This window comes from Bufo bufo, chromosome 1 (genome assembly GCF_905171765.1).
Source record: "Bufo bufo chromosome 1, aBufBuf1.1, whole genome shotgun sequence".
In the NCBI taxonomy this organism is placed as follows: domain Eukaryota; kingdom Metazoa; phylum Chordata; class Amphibia; order Anura; family Bufonidae; genus Bufo; species Bufo bufo.
In genome coordinates, this window is record NC_053389.1 from 636144620 (window position 1) to 636167436 (window position 22817).

The window sequence follows — 22817 nt, forward strand, 5'->3', positions numbered from 1 at the left end:
TTCTGAAGCCCCGCCCAGCTCATCAATATTCACTTCGCTGGGCGGCGGCTACAACTCTCCCCGACTCAAGTGCCCGGCGCATGTGCATAAAGCAGAGGCTGCAGCGGCCTCTAAGACGCAGACTGTCTGTACGCAGGCGCGATGTGACGCCGGCCGGGCGCATGCGCTGAAGATTAGACGGAGGACGTGCCCAGAGGATTGAATTGGCCATGCACAGGATCTTGAGTCGGGGAGAGTTGTAGCCGCCGCCCAGCGAAGTGAATATTGATGAGCTGGGCGGGGCTTCAGAACGGCAGTTGGGAGCGGCTGGCTGGGCGCATTTTGAGATGAAACGCCGCCCCTTGGGCAGATTGGAGACGAGACAAGCAGGTTATAAAACTTTAGTTTTAGGTATTTATAAGGTGGACAGGGGGGATACTTAGATGATTTTAATACACTTGATAAGACCTGTACTGTCATATATATACCTAAATATGCTTATTGGGCCTGTCAGTGTCCCTTTAAATTACCCCCTTTCCCAATTTTACATATAAAAATATATAAACAGGAAACAAAATATATTAGTTATCGTTACGTCTGAAAAAGTCAGAACTATTAAAAAATATCTCCTATGTGGTGAACCCCGTAACAAAACAAAAAAATAAAAAACATTCGAGTCGACTTTTTTGTCACCTTGTCCCCCCAAAAAATAGGATAGGACTGTTCTATTATAGGCCAGACGTTGCATAAAATGCGGAACTCACGCGGCTTTTTTAGTGTTTTATTTTCTTCGCGTGGTATCGAGTATCGCAATACTTTTTTATGGTATCGAAAACTAATTAAAATTTTGTTATCATGACAACCCTAGTCTTCTCCTGAGATGTCAAGAGGAGGAGACGTCTACCAGTAGGACATGCAAGAGAAAAGAATGACAAAAATACACAAAATAAAGATAAGTAGCACAATGCATATGATTATATACATTGTGCTACTTATCTTTATTCTGTGTATTTTTTTTTAAGAGGTTGTTCAATTAAATATAATACAACTTGCTTATATACTGTGTATATATGCACAGATGTCCTTATTTCAATGCCGACCCAACAATCAACTTCCACATCTTTGTGTCAGTGGCATGTGGTGAGATGCTTGGAAGTGATGCAGAGATGGAGAATGGAGCTGGCATAGGTATCCCAGAGAGAGAAGAGGCGGCTGTATGCCTGTGTTGGAATAAATGTGGGAGCAGTGTGAAGCCGCATCTCATGTGCTATGCCAGGCCTTAGCCGAGCAGGCACAGGCAGGATCAGCAGTGTGCTCCTGCCTGAGCATCACTCACTATGGCCCCTATGCCTGCAGTACAGTGGAATCTGTGCACCTGTATGGCGGTGACAGGTCAGTGGTGTACTGAAAACAGTATATTAAAAAATAATAACTTAAAAGGGTTCTCCGGGAATGATTAAAAATGGCCGCCAGCAACCATGTGACTGGTTGCTTCCACTTGCAGAGCTGCCTAGGGGGGTGAGAGGGCGGGGCCTTATTATACACTACACCAGTGTTGGCGAACCTATGGCACGGGTGCCAGAGGTGGAACTCAGAGCCCTCTCTGTGGGCACCCACACCCTGGAAAAAAGTCTATGGTGTACCAATATGCCTTAGACTTTTCCTGCCATTCATCAGTGCAGGGTACACTATGAACTGGCACAGGCAGGACACTGAATGTAGGCAGGCTATTATAGCTAAATGATAAAGTACATGGAAGATATACTATATTGGACTGTTGTATTCAGGGTAAATTGCCGTGTTGGCACTTTACGATAAATAAGTGGGTTTTGGGTTGCAGTTTGGGCACTTGGTCTTAAAAAGGTTCTCCATCACTGCACTACACTGTTCTACAACAGATGGTAATGATGTGATCCTGTCTATATGTCATCATGGCTGAGCAGCCTGACAGGAAAACCCACCAATATGTAGCATAGACAAGTGCCAGAGCGTAATGTGTAGTGAGGCCCCGCTCACTCCCCTCCCAGGCAGCATATCAGTTCTGCTGATATTTTAGGACAGGTTGCTGGAGAACCCCTTTAAGGGCATTGAGAACAGTTCTTCAAAATGTTAGGTGCACCTTACCACACATAGCATAGCGGGATTTGGGGGACTCTTGTTCAGATACATGTTGTGAAAGACCATAAGATAAAGACCACAGCAGCTCCTGTGTTACATTAAAAGTCTATTCTGCTTCAAAGGTGCTAATGCAGGGTTCGTACATTTTCAGCGAGTTGTGCTAATGTAGTTAAAATAAACCAAGTGTGAAGTGAATATGCATGAATTACACAATAACACCTTTCCTCTAAAGATTTTTCTTACAGTTTTACAACACTTTACTTTTAACTGCAAAGGGAACCCTAATTTAACATTTTAACGGCAGAAGGCTTGGAGGAAGGGTTATTTCCAAAGATGAAATCTCAGCTTCCTTGACAAAGATGGTGAATTCTACAAGGCACATTACACCCGTGTTTTCTGCGTGGAAAATTTTCGACCTGCCGTGCAGATTTTGAAATCTGAAACATGTCAATTATTTGTGGGGATTTAACACTTTTCAATGGAAGGGCGAGATCTGCAGCAAAATCCAAACACAAGGGTTTTTTGCTGCATTTTTTATGTGGAAAAGCTCGGAAATCCACACACACAAAAAAAATAAACTGTGTGAAATTAGGTAGGTGAAGGAAAAAAAGGTCTGTGTGTCCGACATTTCATATTTCCCACACACCTTCAGCTAACAATTGGAGCTGGTGCTCATATCACAGAAAAACTATGCAAAAACCAAAAACACAGCAAAGAAACCAACATAAAGCTACAAGTGAAAGCGCCCTAATGCCGTTACAGCAAGTGGGAACATCTGCAGTGACCAAGATGTCATCTACTCATACTACAGGACTTACATATGGTTGACTAATCACACACTTTTCTGTAAATTATCACACCAGGGAAAATTTATGACAAGAGAGTAATAAATACCTCCCAACCCGTGTGCCACTTCTCATCTGCTGTGTACAGAATACAGTCACCGGTATCACAGGGCTCAGGCTGGAGGAGACATCTTCTCTAAAGCTATACCAACTACTGGTACTTACTTTGAGAGAGATTTTTGTGGTGTGATTTTGGTGCATCCTTCGCCCAGCCAATGTTCACTAAGCCCTGATCTCTTGCCAAGCAAGTCGGAAAAAAGTGACCTGAGCACAAGAAACGCATGTCAGGAGCTCCGTGAGACGGGCATATATGGATGAGCAGCCGCACACAGGCCTAACAAATGCACAATGCCAAGTGTCAGCTGGGGGTGTAAAGCACACCGCCACTGGACTATGAAGCACTGGAAGAGGCAGCAGTCTGAAGGACGACACCACCTACTGTAATGCATACTACTAGCTGACCAGTTAAAGGGACACTATCATCCTTTGTTTTCTCAAATATTAACAGCTATTCTGTCATTTTGTTAAAAAAAAAAAAAAAAAAAAAAAAAAACAATCCAACCATTTTTTTATTACCTGTTCTGGCTCTTACCTATGAAGAGAATGAGCTGTCATACTGTTATCCAAAGTCTACATCTACTATTATATCATGCAGATAACCCCTTCCCTCACAGCAGCAGTAAACTAACAGTGGGTTACCCATCTACATAGGAGATTTCAATCTGTGCTGACCGCTACAGAAGGGCAATATTTTATATTTAAAGGGAACCTGTCATGTGGATATTTGATTATAATCTAACTAATTATATACAATCATTAACTACTAAAAAGTGCCTTAGATGTATTCACTTACTGGTGTGACAGATGGTTACCTCATAATATACACACAAAGATGCCGCATGTTAATGAGCTGATTTGAGTCCAGCATGATGTCAGTGAGTCCAGCGTTTTTTTTTATTATTCAGAGCTATAGCCACTCCCCTGCCCACCTGCTGCTGATTCATATGGAAACAAACTGTCATTCAGCAGCAGGTGGGCGGGGAGAGTCAGTCGCTCATGAATATTCATGACTCATCATTATGAGCTGGAGCTTTTCAATACAAGATGTTGGCAGATTGACTGGGTCAATTAAAGAAAGTGACCCAGCATTGTGCTAGGAGAATCAGTCACTTATTTATGTTGCCCTTAGTTAGGACACCATAAAACTGGTGACAGGTTCCCTTTAAACTTCATGGCATAGTACTGCTAAAATGAAAAAGAAAAACCGCCTAATATTCATTAAAAGAAATGTACCTTATTCATCAACACTGTCTTAACAGTAAGACAGCCCTTGTGTCAAAAGCAACCAATCACTGATCAGCTTGCATTTTTCCAGAGAAGAAATAAAAGATGAACTCTGTCTTTGTTGCCCACAGCAACCATTCAGTCTTACTGTCGGACAGTTTTGAGAAACGTGGCCCGATGAGTTTAAAACAAAAAAATACACGTTCCAGACCTATTTATCCCTTTAAAGAGGACCTTTCATGGGTCCAAACATTGTAAGATAACTATCTGGACATGTAGAGCGGCGCCCAGGGATCTCACTGCACTTACTTAGGCTACTTTCACACTAGCGTTCGGGGCTCCGCTTGTGAGCTCCGTTTGAAGGGTCTCACAAGCGGCCCCGAACGGATCCGTACTGCCCTAATGCATTCTGAGTGGATGCGGATCCGCTCAGAATGCATCAGTCTGGCAGCGTTCAGCCTCCGCTCAGCAAGCCTGGCCGTGCGGAGGCAAACGGATCCATCCAGACTTACAATGTAAGTCACACTTAGAATTTTTTCTAAGCTATAATGCAGACGGATCCGTTCTGAACGGATCCAAACGTCTGCATTATAGGAGCGGATCCGTCTGTGCAGACAGCAGACAGATCCGCTCTGAACGCAAGTGTGAAAGTAGCCTTACAATTAACCCTAGGCGCCGATCCGTTCTCCCGCTCTGTATGGTAATTGCTACTATCGGTAAACCAGGGAGGAATCTGCCCTGTTTCTCCCTGGGCGTTCCTTCTCCCTGTTCAATCGCAGCGCAGAGCTCACAGCCAGGGAGTTTTTTTCTCTCGCCGCTCTACATGTCCAGATAGTTATCTTACAATGTTCGGACCCATAAAAGGTCCTCTTTAAACAAGAGTGAGGACCCTGTTCTCAAGAGCTTGTAATCTATGCTACAGCACACAGCCATTTCACATAATTGCCATTTTAAACTTTGTGGCACTAATTTGGGGAAAACCCTTTGCTGTTCCAGAGCTACTGTTCACTATGAATAAAGCAAGATCCATAAAGACATGTTGGAATTCAGACGCGAGACAGACCTTGCAATCCAACATCAGTTGCTGAAGGCCACTATCAGACGGTAGGTATTTGGCCAGTACTTTTCAGCAGGGGTTGATACAGAACACAGAAGAAGTACAAATCTTATTTACAAATACTAATGAAAAACACTGACCAAATACTGGTCAGTGGCCTGAGTCACAAATGCTCTTCTGGCTGAATAGGCACAAATTCCCACAGCCAGACTCCAGAATCTACACAGAAGAGGGGTCATTGTTATAGTCACAAAAGAAAGGTCAACTCTATAATTAAAGGGTTTTACCACATTTTAAGTTATCCCCTATGGAGATAACAGGGGATAACTAGCTGATTGCTCGGAGGAGTCCGACTGTTGTCTCTAGGATGGAGCAGGTGCACTGCTGTTCCATTCATTTCCTATGGGAGTGTCGGAGATAGGCGAGTACAGTGCTCAGCAATCTCCAGAGTTCCTATAGAAATAAATGGAGCGGTGAGTGACGCGTTTTTGTAACCAGCTACTCCATCCATTTCAAGGGGCTCCAGGGAGGGGGCAAAGGGCCCCCATTTTAGTGGTCAATGGAGACTAGGGTTGGACAATATACCGGTATTAACGATATACGGCTGTATTAAGAAACGGCCATATGGCTGTTTCTTAATTACCGCTGTATTTTTTGTGACGTCATGGGGGCAGTCACACTTAAGTGCTGACTGCCTCTAAAACGTCTGGTGCACATTACAGCCGGCACAGCGGAGAAGGAGAGAGACCCTCCCTCCCCACTGTGATGCGGCTGCCGCAGCGTCACCAGTGAGCAGTGAAGAGAGGAGTAGGGGAGGGGCTGTGGCAGCTGCGCCACCAATGAGACTTTCTTAATACAAAAATAGACTCTGGTTGCCAGCCACATCACATACCCGGCCTCAATAACAGGAAGCAGCGATCCTGCGAACATTAACCCCCTCAGGTGCCGCACCTTGGCACGGTTTGGCGGGATCCCCGTCATTGAGGCCGGGTGCCGGCTGTGTGATAAGGCCGGCACCCGCTGTCTATAAATTGTATTAACCCGTTTATGTGGGGATAACTTTTGACTTATCCAGGCCATTCTGAGATTGTTTTTACGTCACATATTGTACTTCATGACACTGGTAAAATGGAGTAAAAAAATATCATTTTTATTTATAAAAAAAATACCAAATTTGCCAAAAATTTTGAAACATTTGCAAATTTCCAAGTTTCAATTTCTCTACTTCTATTATACATAGTAATACCTACAAAAATAGTTATTACTTTACATTCCCCATATGTCTACTTCATGTTTGGATCATTTTGGGAATGACATTTTATTTTTTGGGGATGTTACAAGGCTTAGAAGAAAATCTTAAGTCACTTTGTGAGGCTTACATAATAGATACCACCCAAAAATGACCCCATTCTAGAAACTACACCCCTCAAGGTAATAAAAACTGATTTTACAAACTTTAACCCTTTAGGTGTTCCACAACAATTAATGGAAAATAGAGATACAATTTCAAAATTTCCCTTTTTTGGCAGATTTTCCATTTTAATAATTTTTTTCCAGTTACAAAGCAAGGGTTAACGGCCAAACAAAACTCAATATTTATGGCTCTGATTCTGTAGTTTACAGAAACACCCCATACGCTGTACGGGCACACGGCAGGGCGCAGAAGGAAAGGAATGCCAATACGATTTTTGGAAGGCAGATTTTGCTGGACTGTGTTTTTGACACCATGTCCCATTTGAAGCCCCCCTGATGCACCCCTACAGTAGAAACTCTAAAAAGTGACCACATTTTGGAAACTTCGGGATAAGGTGCCTGTTTTATTGGTACTATTTTGGGGTACATATGATTTTTTTTATTGCTCTATATTACGTTTTTTGTGAGGCAAGGTAACAAAAAAATTGATGTTTTGGCAACGTTTTTATTTTTACAGCGTTTACCTGAGGGATCAGGTCATGTGACTTTTTTATAGAGCAGATCATTACGCACGTGGCAATACCTTTTTCTTATTTATTTAAGTTTTACACAATAATAGCATTTTTGAAACCGAAATAATGATATTTTAGTGTCTCAGTCTGAGAGCCATAGCTTTTTTATTTTTTGACCGATTCTCTCAGGTAGGGTCTAATTTTTTGCGGGGTGAGGTGATGGTCTGACTGGTACTGTTTTGGGGAGCATATGCCTTTTTGATCATTTGCTGTTGCAATTTTTGTGATGTAATGTGACAAAAATTGTTTTTTTTTTACACTTTTTTTTTTTTTTTACAGTGTTCACCTGAGTGGTTAGGTCATGTGATATTTTTATAGAGCTGTGTTACGGACGTGGCGATACCCAATATGTATATATTTTTTTTATGTATTTCACTTTAGCACAATAATAGAAGTTTTGAAACAAAAAAAATTATGTTTTAGTGTCTCCGTGTTCTGAGAGCTATAGTTTTTTAATTTTTGGGCGATTGTCTTAGGTAGGGGCTCATTTTTTGCGGGATGAGGCGACGGTTTTATTGATAACATTTGGGGGGGGGGGGGGGGGGTCATACGCCTTTTTGATCGCTTGGTGTTGCACTTTTTGTGATGTAAGGTGACAAAGATGGCATTTTTTTACACTGTTTTTATTTTTATATGGTGTTTATTGGACAGGGTGGATCATGTGATAAAATTATAGAGCCGGTCATTACGGATGCGGCGATACCTAATATGTGTGTTATTATATTTTATTATAAAAAACAGAAAAAAAAAATAAGGGGAAAGGGGCGTTTTTTTTTCTTTTTTACTTTATTAATTTTATTACTTCATTAAAAACCTTTTTTTTTTACTTTACTTTATGACATTCACTTTTGGGGGTCTGATCCCCTCTGCAATGCATTACAATACATCTGTATTGTAAAGCATTGCCTGTTAGTGTATGACACTGAGTCATACACAAACAGGTTGCCTAGGAGACCCAGCCTGAGGCTGGATCTCCTCGGCTCCCGTAGAAGGCAGTTCCCGATGCCATGCAAGGCATCGGGCTGCCTTGTGTCGCATCGGGTCTCCGGTGCCCGCACGATTACTATGACGTGCTATTACGTCAAATTGCGGGAACTGAGTGGTTCCCATGACGTAACAGTACGTCAAAGGTCGGGAAGGGGTTAAGAGGCTAATTAAATTCATTCATTTTAATATAATCCACGCACAAGGGTAATGTGGTTGCTGCAGTGATAACAGTCAGGTCCATAAATATTGGGACATCAACACAATGGTAACATTTTTGGCTTTATACACCACCACAATGGATTTGAAATGAAATGAACAAGATGTGCTTTAACTGCAGACTGTCATCTTTAATGTGAGGGTATTTACATCCAAATCAGGTGAACGGTGTAGGAATTACAACAGTTTGCATATGTGCCTCCCACTTGTTAAGGAACCAAAAGTAATGGGACAATTGGCTTCTCAGCTGTTCCATGGCCAGGTGTGTGTTATTCCCTCATTATCCCAATTACAATGAGCAGATAAAAGGTCCAGAGTTAATTTCAAGTGTGCTATTTGCATTTGGAATCTGTTGCTGTCAACTCTCAAGATGAGATCCAAAGAGCTGTCACTATCAGTGAAGCAAGCCGTCATTAGGCTGAAAAAACAAAACAAACCCATCAGAGAAATAGCAAAAACATTAGGCGTGGCCAAAACAACTGTTTGGAACATTCTTAAAAAGAAGGAACGCACCGGTGAGCTCAGCAACACCAAAAGACCCGGAAGACCACGGAAAACAACTGTGGTGGATGACTGAAGAATTCTTTCCCTGGGGAAGAAAACACCCTTCACAACAGTTGGCCAGATCAAGAACACTCTCCAGGAGATAGGTGTATGTGTGTCAAAGTCCACTATCAAGAGAAGACTTCAGAGTGAATACAGAGGGTTTGCCACAAGATGTAAACCATTGGTGAGCCTCAAAAACAGGAAGGCCAGATTACAGTTTGCCAAACGACATCTAAAAAAGCCTTCAAAGTTCTGTAACAACATCCTATGGACAGATGAGACAAAGATCAACTTGTACCAGAGTGATGGGAAAAGAAGTGTATGGAGAAGGAAAGGAACTGCTCATGATCCTAAGCATACCACCTCATCAGTGAAGCATGGTAGTGGTAGTGTCATGGCGTGGGCATGTATGGCTGCCAATGGAACTGGTTCTCTTGTATTTATTGATGATGTGACTGCTGACAAAAGCAGCAGGATGAATTCTGAAGTGTTTCGGGCAATATTATCTGCTCATATTCAGCCAAATGCTTCAGAACTCATTGGCCGGCACTTCCCAGTGCAGATGGACAATGACCCAAAACATACTGCAAAAGCAACCAAAGAGTTTTTTAAGGGAAAGAAGTGGAATGTTATGCAATGGCCAAGTCAATTACCTGACCTGAATGCGATTGGGCATGCATTTCACTTGCTGAAGACAAAACTGAAGGGAAAATGCCCCAAGAACAAGCAGGAACTGAAGACAGTTGCAGTAGAGGCCTGGCAGAGCATCACCAGGGATGAAACCCAGCGTCTGGTGATGTCTATGCGTTCCAGACTTCAGGCTGTAATTGACTACAAAGGATTTGCAACCAAATATTAAAAAGTGAAAGTTTGATTTATGATTATTATTCTATCCCATTACTTTTGGTTCCTTAACAAGTGGGAGGCACAAATGCAAACTGTTGTAATTCCTACACCGTTCACCTGATTCGGATGTAAATACCCTCAAATTAAAGCTGACAGTCTGCAGTTAAAGCACATCTTGTTCATTTCAAATCCATTGTGGTGGTGTATAGAGCCAAAAATGTTAGATTTGTGTCGATGTCCCAATATTTATGGACCAGACTATCTGACTGCCCCAGCCAACAGTGAATTTCAGATTTTCATGGGGAAAACAATTTACTAGAGCAGACAGATCAGGAGTGATGAAAGGTCCTCTTTAAGTGAGCTCTTCAGCCTTTAGATATAGATTACCTATCCACCAGACCCTCACCGATCAGCTGTCTTTAGCAGCTACCGATACCGAAGTACCAGAGGATGCAGCCAGAAGCAGAAGGCTCTACCCCTTGTGTAGTGGCAGCTCAGCTCCCGCTCACCAGCTGCAGCATGCTGGTACCACCACCACCACACAGTGGATAGATCCTCCTTCTGTCTACTGTTTAGTTCCCAGGTCCTGGCTCCACAGATCAGATACTGATGACCTGGTCAGAGGATAGGTCACCAATATCTGAAAGCTGGACAACTCCGTTAAAGCAAGGCCAGTACTGGCTAACCAACATTACACATTGCTCCCCTCCACATGACAATTTCTGGTAGGTGTTTTTAATTTAAAAAAAGTTAAAATGTTGAAACTATTCTACATCCTGGAGAATCATCGATCATGCGACATTGAAGGCCGTTACGATGATATAACACTTATGATTCAAGCATGGTCATCACAATTACAAGGCCCAATTTTAAACAGACGTGACGAATTCAGCATTTGCAGTCCTCATCTACAGTCGAGAAAGCTTTCAATGTACTCATGTAAAAAGATGCACTTTACTATTCAACCACAAGAGCAGTACCATAGAATATGGTGAACACATTAACAGATCAATGGCTATTTTATTACGACGCTCAATTATGCAGGGCCATTTCATTAGAGAAGAGCTCTCTTTACTCTTGGCAAGGCAGGCCATGTATATACCTGGTCTGCTGCTTGTCAAAATAAAGGGCCGGAAAAAACCAACAGAAAAACCGCAGGCGGCAACACAAAACCAAGACTGGAGATTTCTTTACAGTTGTATATGAAAAGGAATACACGGAGGGAAGCGCATAGGACAGAACGTGCCAAATGTAATATCTGGAAGGACACTTACTGCAGCAGGCCTTCTGCAGGCCCTCCTTTGAGAACATCGGAGATGACAATTGATGTTTCTCCACTCTGAAAATGGGGGTTATCTCTGCCGCCAGATATTGCGATCCCAAATCCAAATCCTGGAGCCTAGGGGAAGAATATTCACACAATGTTACCATTCACAACATCCAATTATACATTTAAATCATCCTGCATGCAGTCAAGGGCAGTAGCACCAACCAATACAGCACTGGTACCGCTCAGGACTGGACTGAACATCTTTAGGTTCTCTACACACAAAATTCTGGCTGCCATTTCTTGGGTCTGTAAAACACCAGAATAACTGCAAGAGTTTTTTTTTAGCCACCTGTGTCTTTACGGAATTTTTTTTAAATACTTTTTTTTGTAAACCGGTGTCCAGATTTGCTGATCTGTCTAAAAAGTGGCACAAATAGAGTTTCTACATTTTTTCCCCCAACTTGCTTAAAAAGTGGGTGGGACTTAGATGGGGCCACAAATCTGGCATAAAGTTATATCTGAAAGTAAGCCAAGCAATAGTTATTATAGAGTCAGAGGAAAGTGTCCAGCAATGGCCCAAATTTATCATCCAGCCCGAACCCCTGTGATAAATCTGGTGCAGGTCTAAGCTTACACCACCTACAAGATTAGTAAATCTGAGCCAGTGTATTTGACCATTAGCATATTCTTCAAGGCATTTTTTCCCCGTGATGATGTACAACATCCAAAAAACGATGCCTTTTTATAAATGAAACCAAAAATATATATATATATTTTTAAAGTCACCTAATGAACAAAATCACCCAGAGCTTGTGTGCCTTGTGTTTCATATTTCCCACAGGCCTTCAACCAACGCTGGCGTTTATCACAAAAATAAAAAAATAAAAAAAGGAACAAAAATGCAGGTGCATGAAACTGCCACTGGAAACACAAAGGTGCAGAAAAAAAGTCAGCAAAAAACTATGCGTGAACGCAGCCGTATTCAACAAACAAAAAACACTTAGGCCTCTTTCACACGGCGTTGCGGGAACACCCGCGATTTTTCCGCGTGAGTGCAAAACATTGTAATGCGTTTTGCACTCGCGTGAGAAAAATCACACATGTTTGGTACCCAAACCCGAACTTCTTCACAGAAGTTCGGGCTTGGGTTAGGTGTTGTGTAGATGTTATTATTTTCCCTTATAAAACATGGTTATAATGGAAAATAATAGCATTCTGAATACAGAATGCTTAGTAGGTGATCAATTGAGGGTTAAAAAAATTTTTTTAAAAAATTAACTCACCTTCTCCTCTTGTTCGCGTAGTTCCCGGTCTCTTCTTTACTTCTTTAATGATGAGCTGTGGGCTAAAGGACCTTTGGTGACGTCCGATCACATGCTCCATCACCGTGGTGATGGACCATGTGATTGGAGCATGTGATCTGACGTCACCACAGGTCCTAGCCGACAGTTCATCTTTTAAGAAGTAAAGAAGAGACCGGGAACTACGCGAACAAGAGGAGAAGCAGAGTTAATTTTTTTTTTTTTTTTTTTTAACCCTCAATTGATCACCTACTAAGCATTCTGTATTCAGAATGCTATTATTTTCCCTTATAACCATGTTATAAGGGAAAATAATACAGTGAATAGACTGTCACCTAGCAACCATGCGTGAAAATCGCACCGCATCCGCACTTGCTGGCGGATGCTTGCGATTTTTCACGCAACCCCATTCACTTCTATGGGGCCTGCGTTGCGTGAAAAACGCTGAATATAGAGCATGCTGCGATTTTCACGCAACGCACAAGTGATGCGTGAAAATCACCGCTCATGTGAACAGCCCCATAGAAATGAATGGGTCGGTATTCAGTGCGGGTGCAATGCGTTCACCTCACGCATCGCATCCGCGCGGAATACTCGCCTGTGTGAAAGGGGCCTTACTGCTCTTCTTGTCAAAAACAGGGCTGTCATCATTGCCTCATCGGTGGTAATATTGATGTTTCCGGAGGCAGAAAACCTATCTATATACATATAAATATAATAGAACATAATACTTGTAGATTCTACATGTTTAAGTGACTCAGACGTGCTCACTGACCTCAGCAGCGTAGAGGCCACTGTGTACACATCATTCCTGTCCTACCCTGATAAACATTAATATCCAAGGACACCTACCTGAATGGTAGTGCTGCAATACTTATCATATAGGGAAGGAATATCAAGTCCCAACAATTCACTCTGGTAATCAATAATATAATGGGAGCCATAACATACTGCATAAAGGCCCATCTGACCCAAACCTCCCAGGCAAAGCTTTTTATCTGCTCACTGGATAAAACACACCATCATACCACTACACCATTCACCAATGCGATTATGGTGAAAGGTATGTTAATGTCTAGACAGTAAATTAGGCGTCTGTTTATGTGTGAATGTGTATATTAATATAATTAAAGGGGTTTTACAGCTTTTCTACTGATGACCCATCTTCAGGATAGGACCTCAGTATCTGATCGGTGAGGACTCCTGCTGTTTGAGAAGGCAGCGGCACTTCTGTGAGCGCTGAGGCTTCTCTCTGCTGTTCCCATCACGTTCATGTGTCACACGGCCTAGGACCATTCAAGGGAATGGGCTGAGCTGCGATACCAAGTACAGTCGCTATACAATGTACAGAGCTGTGTTTGGTCAGTAAGAAGGCATTGGCACTCACAGGAAACAGCTGATTGGCGGGGGTCCCGAGTGTCGGACACCCACCGATCAGATACTAATGACTTATCCTGAGGATAGTTCATCGTTTAAAAAACAAACAAACTGAAAAACCCTTTTTAAGCCTCTTTCACACTTGCGTTGTCCGGATCCGGCGTGTACTCCACTTGCCGGAATTACACGCCGGATCCGGAAAAACGCAAGTGTACTAAAAGCATTTGAAGACGGAACCGTCTTCCAAATGCGTTCAGTGTTACTATGGCACCCAGGACGCTATTAAAGTCCTGGTTGCCATAGTAGTAGTGGGGAGCGGGGGAGCGGTATACTTACAGTCCGTGCGGCTCCCGGGGCGCTCCAGAGTGACGTCAGAGCGCCCCATGCGCATGGATGACGTGATCCATGTGATCACATGATCCATGCGCTTGGGGCGCCCTGACGTCACTCTGAAGCGCCCCGGGAGCCGCACAGACGGTAAGTATACTGCTCCCCCGCTCCCCGCTACACTTTACCATGGCTGCCAGGACTTTAGCGTCCCGGCAGCCATGGTAACCACTCTGAAAAAGCTAAATGTCGGCTCCGGCAATGCGCCGAAACGACGTTTAGCTTAAGGCCGGATCCGGATCAATGCCTTTCGATGGGCATTAATTCCGGATCCGGCCTTGCGGCAAGTGTTCCGGGTTTTTGGCCGGAGCAAAAAGCGCAGCATGCTGCGGTATTTTCTCAGGCCAAAAAACGTTCCGTTCCGGAACTGAAGACATCCTGATGCATCCTGAACGGATTTCTCTCCATTCAGAATGCATTAGGATAATCCTGATCAGGATTCTTCCGGCAGCATGCTGCGCTTTTTGCTCCGGCCAAGAATCCGGAACACTTGCCGCAAGGCCGGATCCGGAATTAATGCCCATTGAAAGGCATTGATCCGGATCCGGCCTTAAGCTAAACGTTGTTTCGGCGCATTGCCGGAGCCGACATTTAGCTTTTTCTGAATGGTTACCATGGCTGCCGGGACGCTAAAGTCCTGGCAGCCATGGTAAAGTGTAGCGGGGGAGCAGCATACTTACCGTCCGTGCGGCTCCCGGGGCGCTCCAGAGTGACGTCAGGGCGCCCCAAGCGCATGGATCACGTGATCGCATTGGACACGTCATCCATGCGCATGGGGCGCCCTGACGTCATTCTGGAGCGCCCCGGGAGCCGCACGGACTGTAAGTATACCGCTCCCCCGCTCCCCACTCCTACTATGGCAACCAGGACTTTAATAGCGTCCTGGGTGCCATAGTAACACTGAACGCATTTTGAAGACGGTTCCGTCTTCAAATGCTTTCAGTACACTTGCGTTTTTCCGGATCCGGAGTGTAATTCCGGCAAGTGGAGTACACGCCGGATCCGGACAACGCAAGTGTGAAAGAGCCCTAAGATAAAAAGGTCATACACAGGTACTGAGAGGACAAAGTGGACAATAATTGTAGTTAGCCTTAAGAGATCTCCGAAAAACAGGACAAATCCTGGAATTAAAATGGTGGATGCTGCTAGAAATTGGCATCTCAGAGCCTCTATTTAAGCAGATGTTGTGCCGTGGAATGGAGTGGTAAAATCCAGAGTTTACAGTAGCTGCAAAGTGGATGAGATTTTATGTAAAAACATTCTGTGCAAAATCCATGTGCAGATTTCCACAGAAGATTTCACTCCTTGCAGAGCATATATTGAAATCTGTGGCAAATCTGCATAATCTGAGGAAGAAAGACAGATTCCACAAGAGGAGTATTAAACGACAGATCATGTACAGGCGTGTACTCACATCATGTTTAACTAGGAAATCAAACAAACACGCATCCTGCTGAATTATTCATCAAGAGAACCAGGGCTGAGGAGAGAACTGTGTGCAGGAGGTCTGAAACACAGGGGTGTGCAAACCACTGGAATGCCCTTCCGTATCAATCCCCATTAACACCTTCCATCAAGGGGGAGCACGGTAACCCCCCATACACCTGTGTGTCATACAGGCCATAAAGGAGATCAAAGTTACCTGCAGTGGACGATGTGGAATCCTGTTCCTGTCACTCACCAACCATGCTCACCCATTCCATCCAGCTCCAACCAGTGACAGATCACCTTTGCAAACACTCGTTCATTTAGGCCTCATGCATACGACCGTATATTTCATCTGTGCGCCATCTACTTTTTTTTCGGATAGCACACTGACCGTTAGATTTTAATGGGGCCATGCACACATCCATCGGGCCATTCTGTAAGTTATAGAACAGGGATCAGCAACCTTCTGCAGTCCAGCTGCTGTGAAATCTTGTAACACCCATAGAAGTGAAAGGAGGATCCTGGGAGTTGTAGTTTTAGAACCGCAGGAAAGCTGTTAGAGAAGATGTCCTATTCAGGTCCCTACTGGCAGTGATGGTCAGTTTGCAGTGTTCGCCAGCGAACACATGCGGGCTGCCATCTTTAGTAAGGTAGACTAACCATTCCGGCAATGCACAGGTAAGCCCTTACCTGTGCCGGGAGCCGGTCTGAAATCAAATGCAGTCACTGGGAGCAGGCAGTTCTAAGTGATGACAAGTACGATTATGTAAGTTATCTTAACTCACTTGCATTCCCCCACAAACCAGCAGTAAAATGCATTGAAAGGACTTCTCCCCGGGTCCTCTCCATTATGTGCGCGAGCCCAGGAGTCCTCTCAATGATTTGTGGGAGCGCAGCGTCAGAATGCAAGCGAGTCTGAAGAAAAATTACATAACCGGACTAAGCGTCACTTACACCATACACAGATTAGTCTGGTTTGGGGCTGATTTGGAGCTGACAGATTCCATTTAAAGTCCACGGCCTAAAATAAATTTACGCATCAGTTCTTGAGGCACACAATCGGTAAACCACTCTGCACACGACCATAAGGAGGCAGAGAGTCTTTATGGGTCGCATGGTGCTTCCCCCAAGGCACTGTAATATTATTCAATGGCATTTACTGCTGCATGCCACAACCAAAGGCACGCAGAGGTACAAGCCCATACAGTTCAGTGGATATCATTATTAATCTGTACCACACATCTGAAATATGTCCCATGACGGCCATTTACATCACCGTACATCAAGGTACGGCCACATGTGTGGTATTTGGTCAGTGTAATGTCCGCCCCAATGCTGTATCATATTGGTAGTATATTGTTAGTCCTTGATTTTGAGCATCCTGCCTTACTGAACTGTATTTGTAATAGCAGCTCTGGTGTGGGCGAGCTTCTTCCTTTTACCATATTTTACTCTGTAATTTAAGCAATACATTTGATCCTTGCTTTGTCATATTACTTGAATTATTGGAGCTTAATCCCACCACTGAGAACTAGAATGGCTCTCCCATATGCCTTTAAGGTTTTTAATTGTTGTCTGTAATGAATTATGACTTATGCTATAAATACTGTGATAGTTCAAGTGTGGGTGATAATAAATACTGGTGCTACCGTCCACAGCAAACAATCGGGCAGCTGCTTTCTTTTTCTGCATACTGGGGGTCATTTATCAAAGGCCAGCATTTTACGCCAGTCTTTGAATGCCAGTGGATGCAACCTCCAGCAGTCTGTGCAGCAGATTTCAATAGTAATTTACACCTCCCCAATGTTAAGGGCTGAGTAAAAACACCTGTGCGACAAAATTCTGTTGCACGGGTGTTTAAAAAGTCACAAAAAGGGGCCTGATTTTTATTTATTTTTTACACCAAAACCTGTCGAAGGAGCTTCAGTAATGTAGCCACATTCAGGTGCCTGTTTTTGGGCAAAAAAATAAGTCCTGCATGGTCCTCTATTTTTGGCAGAATCTGCACTGGTGGTCCCGAGTTGAGCTATAATGCTGGGCAACACTGGCGCATGACTTATTCACTATAAAAAGGGGCCAATGCGATTCCAGGAGTACCAGTATTCTGCAATAGCTGAATTGAAATGGTGATGTGAACCAAGCCTTCGCACTATACACTGAAAGCATAGTTTCCAAATACTCACATGTAATGCATTTAGTCCTGGCTGTGTGCATGAGCTTCCTAGAGTCATACGGGAAGAGATCGTCTGATCAACGCTCTACAATGTATTACACTTGGCAGGCACATGGCTTTGACATGCTGGAAATACGCAGTAGGCTTTGATATTAAGGCTACTTTCACACTAGCGTTATTCTTTTCCGGCATAGAGTTACGCCCTAGGGGCTCAATACCGGAAAAGAACTGATCAGTTTCATCCCCATGCATTCTGAATGGAGACCAATCCGTTCAGGATGTCTTCAGTTCAGTCTTTACTTTTCAGGACGGAGATAATACCGCAGCCTGCTACGGTTTTATCCCTGGCCAAAATTCCAGAACACTTGCCTGAGTGCCGGATCTGGCATAAAAAATACGCATGCGCAGACCGGTAAAAATGTGAAAAAAAATGTCCGTATGACAAATGGACAGACGGATCCATTCTTGCAATGCATTTGCAAGACGGATCCGCATCTGGATCTGTCTACAAATGCTTTCCGTTTGCATGCAGATTGCTGGATCCGACAGGCAGTTCTGGTGACGGAACTGCTTGCCGGATCACTCTGCCGCAAGTGTGAAACTACCCTTAGCCCCCATACAAATAGTACATAAACACAGCAGTGTAGTTTATGTGGATTTTGTTGTGGTTTTCACTACATTTCTGCACCAAAATCTGCAAACTTTGTTGCAGATTTGTTAAATATCTTAAGGCGCATTTCTACTGCGCCGACAAGCAGATAATTAATTGGGATGGAAACGTTTCTTTCCCGATAAATGCCTGCTTGTGAAGGGTGAAGAGCTGCATTTACATACTGCAATCACCTCTGCTGCATGAGGGCGAGTAATGGCTACGGCTATCGCTCGTCCTCATACAAATACATTGTTTCTGGGCAGCAGATAAAATGACAAGCGAGGCGTCTGCACCAAAGATCACTTCACCCAATGAACAAGCAGCTTTAAGCCTAATTCACACATCCGTGGAACACGGTCCGTGAGATACCGGACTGGCATCCTGCTTGGTGCAGGAGCGCACTGCGTCATTGGTTGCTGTACAGCAGCGGCGGCACGAAGCGCATGGCGTCTTAGCAACCAATGACGCCGTGCGCTCCTGCACTAAGCAGGATGTCAGTCCGGTATCTCACGGATTGTGTTCCACAGACATGTTAATTAGGCTTTACACAGGCAGATTACTGGGCATGTAAACCTGCCATTGCCCTGTGCAATGTTGTACACTGAAAATCCACACGAGCAATTGACATGCTGCGGATCTTTTTGTTCTCTTGGGAGATAAGCCACCACCAAAGATGTCTGGCTGCACCTAAAAGTCCCTTTAGACGGGAAGATACAGCAGCAGATTGTCGGGAGGGAAGCGTTCCTTCCTGCAAGTGCCTGCTCAACAGTGGAGGAGACTGTTACATTGACATGCAGCGATCTCCTCCACAGTATGGGGAGGAACGGTCGTTAATGCCATCGCTGGTCCCCATACGGACTAGTTATTTGCCAGCAGCAGAGCCCACTTACACAGTACAATCTGCTGCTGGCAAACAACGATTTTTGTGCCCGGATGAATGATGTGATTACCAGATGAACAAGCACTTTTATACCACTAGATATCGCTAACGAGAGATCGCTCGTTAGCGATTATCAGGCAGATTCTCGGGCCATGTAAAGGGCCCTTTAGAAAGCCAGACTGGAGCTTACCTTATTAGATGACACACAACTAACTGCAAAGACATTGGCCACAATAGAACCATTGTTCCCGTCACAGGAGCACCGCTCGGCCGCCTGCATTTTCCCTTCTATCAGGACAAGTAAACATACAGTGCACTTGGGAGTTTTTTCGTGCAGACTCAGCAATGTACAAGTTATAATACAATGTTAAAGAACGGTGCTTTACAAAGAGGTGGGCAGAATCGAGGACATACTATATTAGTCACTCATTTTTTTCATGTTTTACACTATTGCAAAGCAAAATGTGAAATCTGAACCCAAATTCACATTAAAACCGGACCTCTTCCTGGAATCGTACTATTACGTGAAGTAAGAGCCATGGGTACCACACCATGTGTACTGCTAATTGCTGGGCAGCACTTTGACGTGCCAGGGGCAGATCAGGTGTGGCATGTCAATTAACAGCAAGCGCGGTGCAGCCGCACATGTAATAACACCCTAAGATTGGCTCTCATTATGCACAACCAATACACTAAGGACTGTGCCTTAGGCCACTTTTATATGATAATACAACCACATTTTAGGCACTACAACACTGGCTCTCCCACCATGGCGAATCAAACTTAAAGGGGTTGGCCACCTTTTGGCAGACCTGCAAAAGGAGGAATACTTACCTGCTCTACTATGCTGGGTGCTGGCTGCATTGCTTGGGTCCCCCGCTGTCAGCATCCGCTCTGACTCTGCTGCAGCTAGTGATTTGCTGAGGCAATGTCAAAATAGATGTTAACAGTGGAAGACCCGAGCAAGGCAGCCAAGGTCTGGGAGTGAAGGAGCTGTGATGTACGAAAGCTTCTGTTTGTAGGTCTGCTTAGGAGGGTAGGGGAGGGGGGGGAGTCACAAAAAAACAAAAAGGTGGCCAACCCCTTTAAATCATCATAGCACTTGATGCTGACCCGAGTTTGGTTCTTATAACTACAAGGAGGGTGCAGGGGTGGTTTAGCTATGTGCTCTAATTTTCATCAGTTGCTGGTATAAATTATAGTAAATCTGTCAAGTCTCTAGATGCCCCTCCACTGCCATCACTCCCCACCCACTTGTCAAAACAAGACAATAGTGGTGTAAAACATGTATGTGCAAAACTTGTGCAAGTTACATAATAAATTCTCCCTGGTGTACAGTTCTTGGCTCCTGTCAACCAGGCAGACATAGCAGAGCTGGAGAGGGTTCAGAGGAGGGCAACCAAAGTAATAACTGGAATGGGTGGACTACAGTACCCTGAAAGATTATCAACATTAGGGTTATTCACTTTAGAAAAAAGATGACTGAGGGGAGATCTAATTACTATGTATAAATACATCAGGGGTCAGTACAGAGATCTCTCCCATCATCCATTTATCCCCAGGACTGTGACGAGGGGACATCCTCTGCGTCTGGAGGAAAGAAGGTTTCTCCATCAACAAGGAATTCTCCAACAGATTCTGTAGCTATAAGAGCGGTAAAGTACCACCGAGTATAATAACTACAACTTATAGCTTTCTGGAGAAGAATCATGGATCCAGGGAGACATTCTGACTGCCTGATTTTTCCCCTAAGATGAGGAAAATGGAGTTTTGCTCACTGGAGGATTTGCCTTCCTCTGGATCCAGTTTGGATGGATGTCGTCTTACTATGTTACACATCTCCGAGTCCTGCACCATTCCCGGCTCCTCTCTGACTTGGTCAGAACATATACTCCAGTGTACGCTGTCAGACTGGCATATCACTATATATACAGTCCATGACTATCCAACTCAACAGAGAGGCCTGAACAGTAGTTCTAGACAATCATGGTTACTTGGCAGGACGGGGCATCTTAGTACCACTCGCTAATAATGTCCACTACGTATTTCTAAGCTCCAGCTGACAATGACACAAAGTTTACAACTGATTTGGACAAAAGGAAAATGACAAAACCTATTTCCTTCTGGTTGGCTTCCTGACATCTGGCTTTTGTCTATTGTTCAGTCAGTATCCTGCGTCCTGCAGAGGGGATTAACTCCTCGCTGGCTGACTTACCCTGTGAAGTGTGACTGTCTGCTGCTCCCATATCGCAGTCTCTTCCATTACAGTGTTCTGCAGAGGAGAAGAAGAAGAAACAGGTGAGTGCTGGCCTGCACTGACACAACACACATCATAAAGAAGTACACAGGTCACCAGGAGCAGCTCCGCTCTGCACTGTCAGACTACAACTCCCAGCATGCTATGCCAGTTGTAGTTTCCGAACAGCTGGAGAGCTACAGGTTGCAGCCCCCTGGTGTAGACAGGAGCCCGGCCTGTTCACACTGCTGTGCCCCTGCGGCTCTTACATGCCATCCCCTGCTCCCCCAGACACGGCGGGCTGCACGGATACCGATCGCTCACTGTTCTGGGCGTAGCCTGGGGAGGAGCTGAAAGGCCGACTTACTGCTCAGATCCTCCCAGTCATCATACAAATAACAACACTGCGGAGGGCTGGAAGTGCGATAACGCAGCGGGGCAGGCGCGGTAACGCAGCGACAACACTCACCAGAGCACGGGGAGACTCAGCCCCTAACTCTCAGCGCCACTGCTCTCCCGTACTCCAGGCTGGGGAATCACTGGCCACTTGGAAAGGGGTTGGAGCTCGCCCATAGGCCCGCCCGCCATCCCAACGTCAGCACGTACAGACCAGCGCTACGTCCTGACGTAGGACGCAGCCCCGCCCACTGCCGTACGGGCACAGGGCAGAGTAGTGCCAGTGTGAACACAAGCTGCACGAAGTACTCGGCCACTAGGACATGGCGACATGCCCCCTTCTCATTCACACGCAGCATAATACATGCCGTTCTTATCTGCGGTTTTTATGTGTGGCCACAGGTTTCATTAAAGTCTATAGTGAAATACAAACCTGCAAGAAATGCATTTAGATTTTGTGACACTTTGCCCCATTTTTACGTCAGACACATTACATTATAGCCAATGAGCAGGAGTCCGTCTACTACCGTTAGGCCCCATTCACACGACCATATTTCTTCCGTAACTGATGCGGACCATTTCATTTCAATGGGTCGGCAAAAAACGTGGACAGCACACTGTGAGATGTCCGCACCCGTATGTGTGTTCCACAGCCCGCAAAAAAGACAGAACGTGTGCATTGTTATAATGGATCTGCAAAAAAAAAATAACACGATACAACACGGACGCCATCTGTACAGTTGTGTGAATGCTGCGTTTGTGTTCATTTTTCTGCTCCCAGAATAGAACCGATAAACAATGCAGCCGAACACAGAAATACACTAAGAAACACTGATGGACACAACCAACAGCAC

General features: G+C 44.5%; 1 protein-coding gene across 9 annotated transcripts in view; it reads right to left on the reverse strand.

Moving 5' to 3' along the window:
• TJP1 (tight junction protein 1) overlaps positions 1-22817 on the reverse strand; it is a 247209-nt gene that overhangs the window by 60010 nt on the left and 164382 nt on the right. For 7 of the 9 annotated variants that reach the window (XM_040413852.1, XM_040413853.1, XM_040413851.1 and 4 more), the window contains 2 exons: positions 21547-21603; positions 11138-11262 (listed from right to left, as the gene is read on the reverse strand). In XM_040413852.1, the coding sequence (XP_040269786.1) occupies positions 11138-11262; positions 21547-21603 (182 nt within the window). Of the gene's footprint in view, positions 1-11137; positions 11263-21546; positions 21604-21836; positions 21877-22036; positions 22154-22817 lie in introns of those variants that run through there. The other 2 variants (XM_040413857.1, XM_040413859.1) reach the window with 2 other exon arrangements.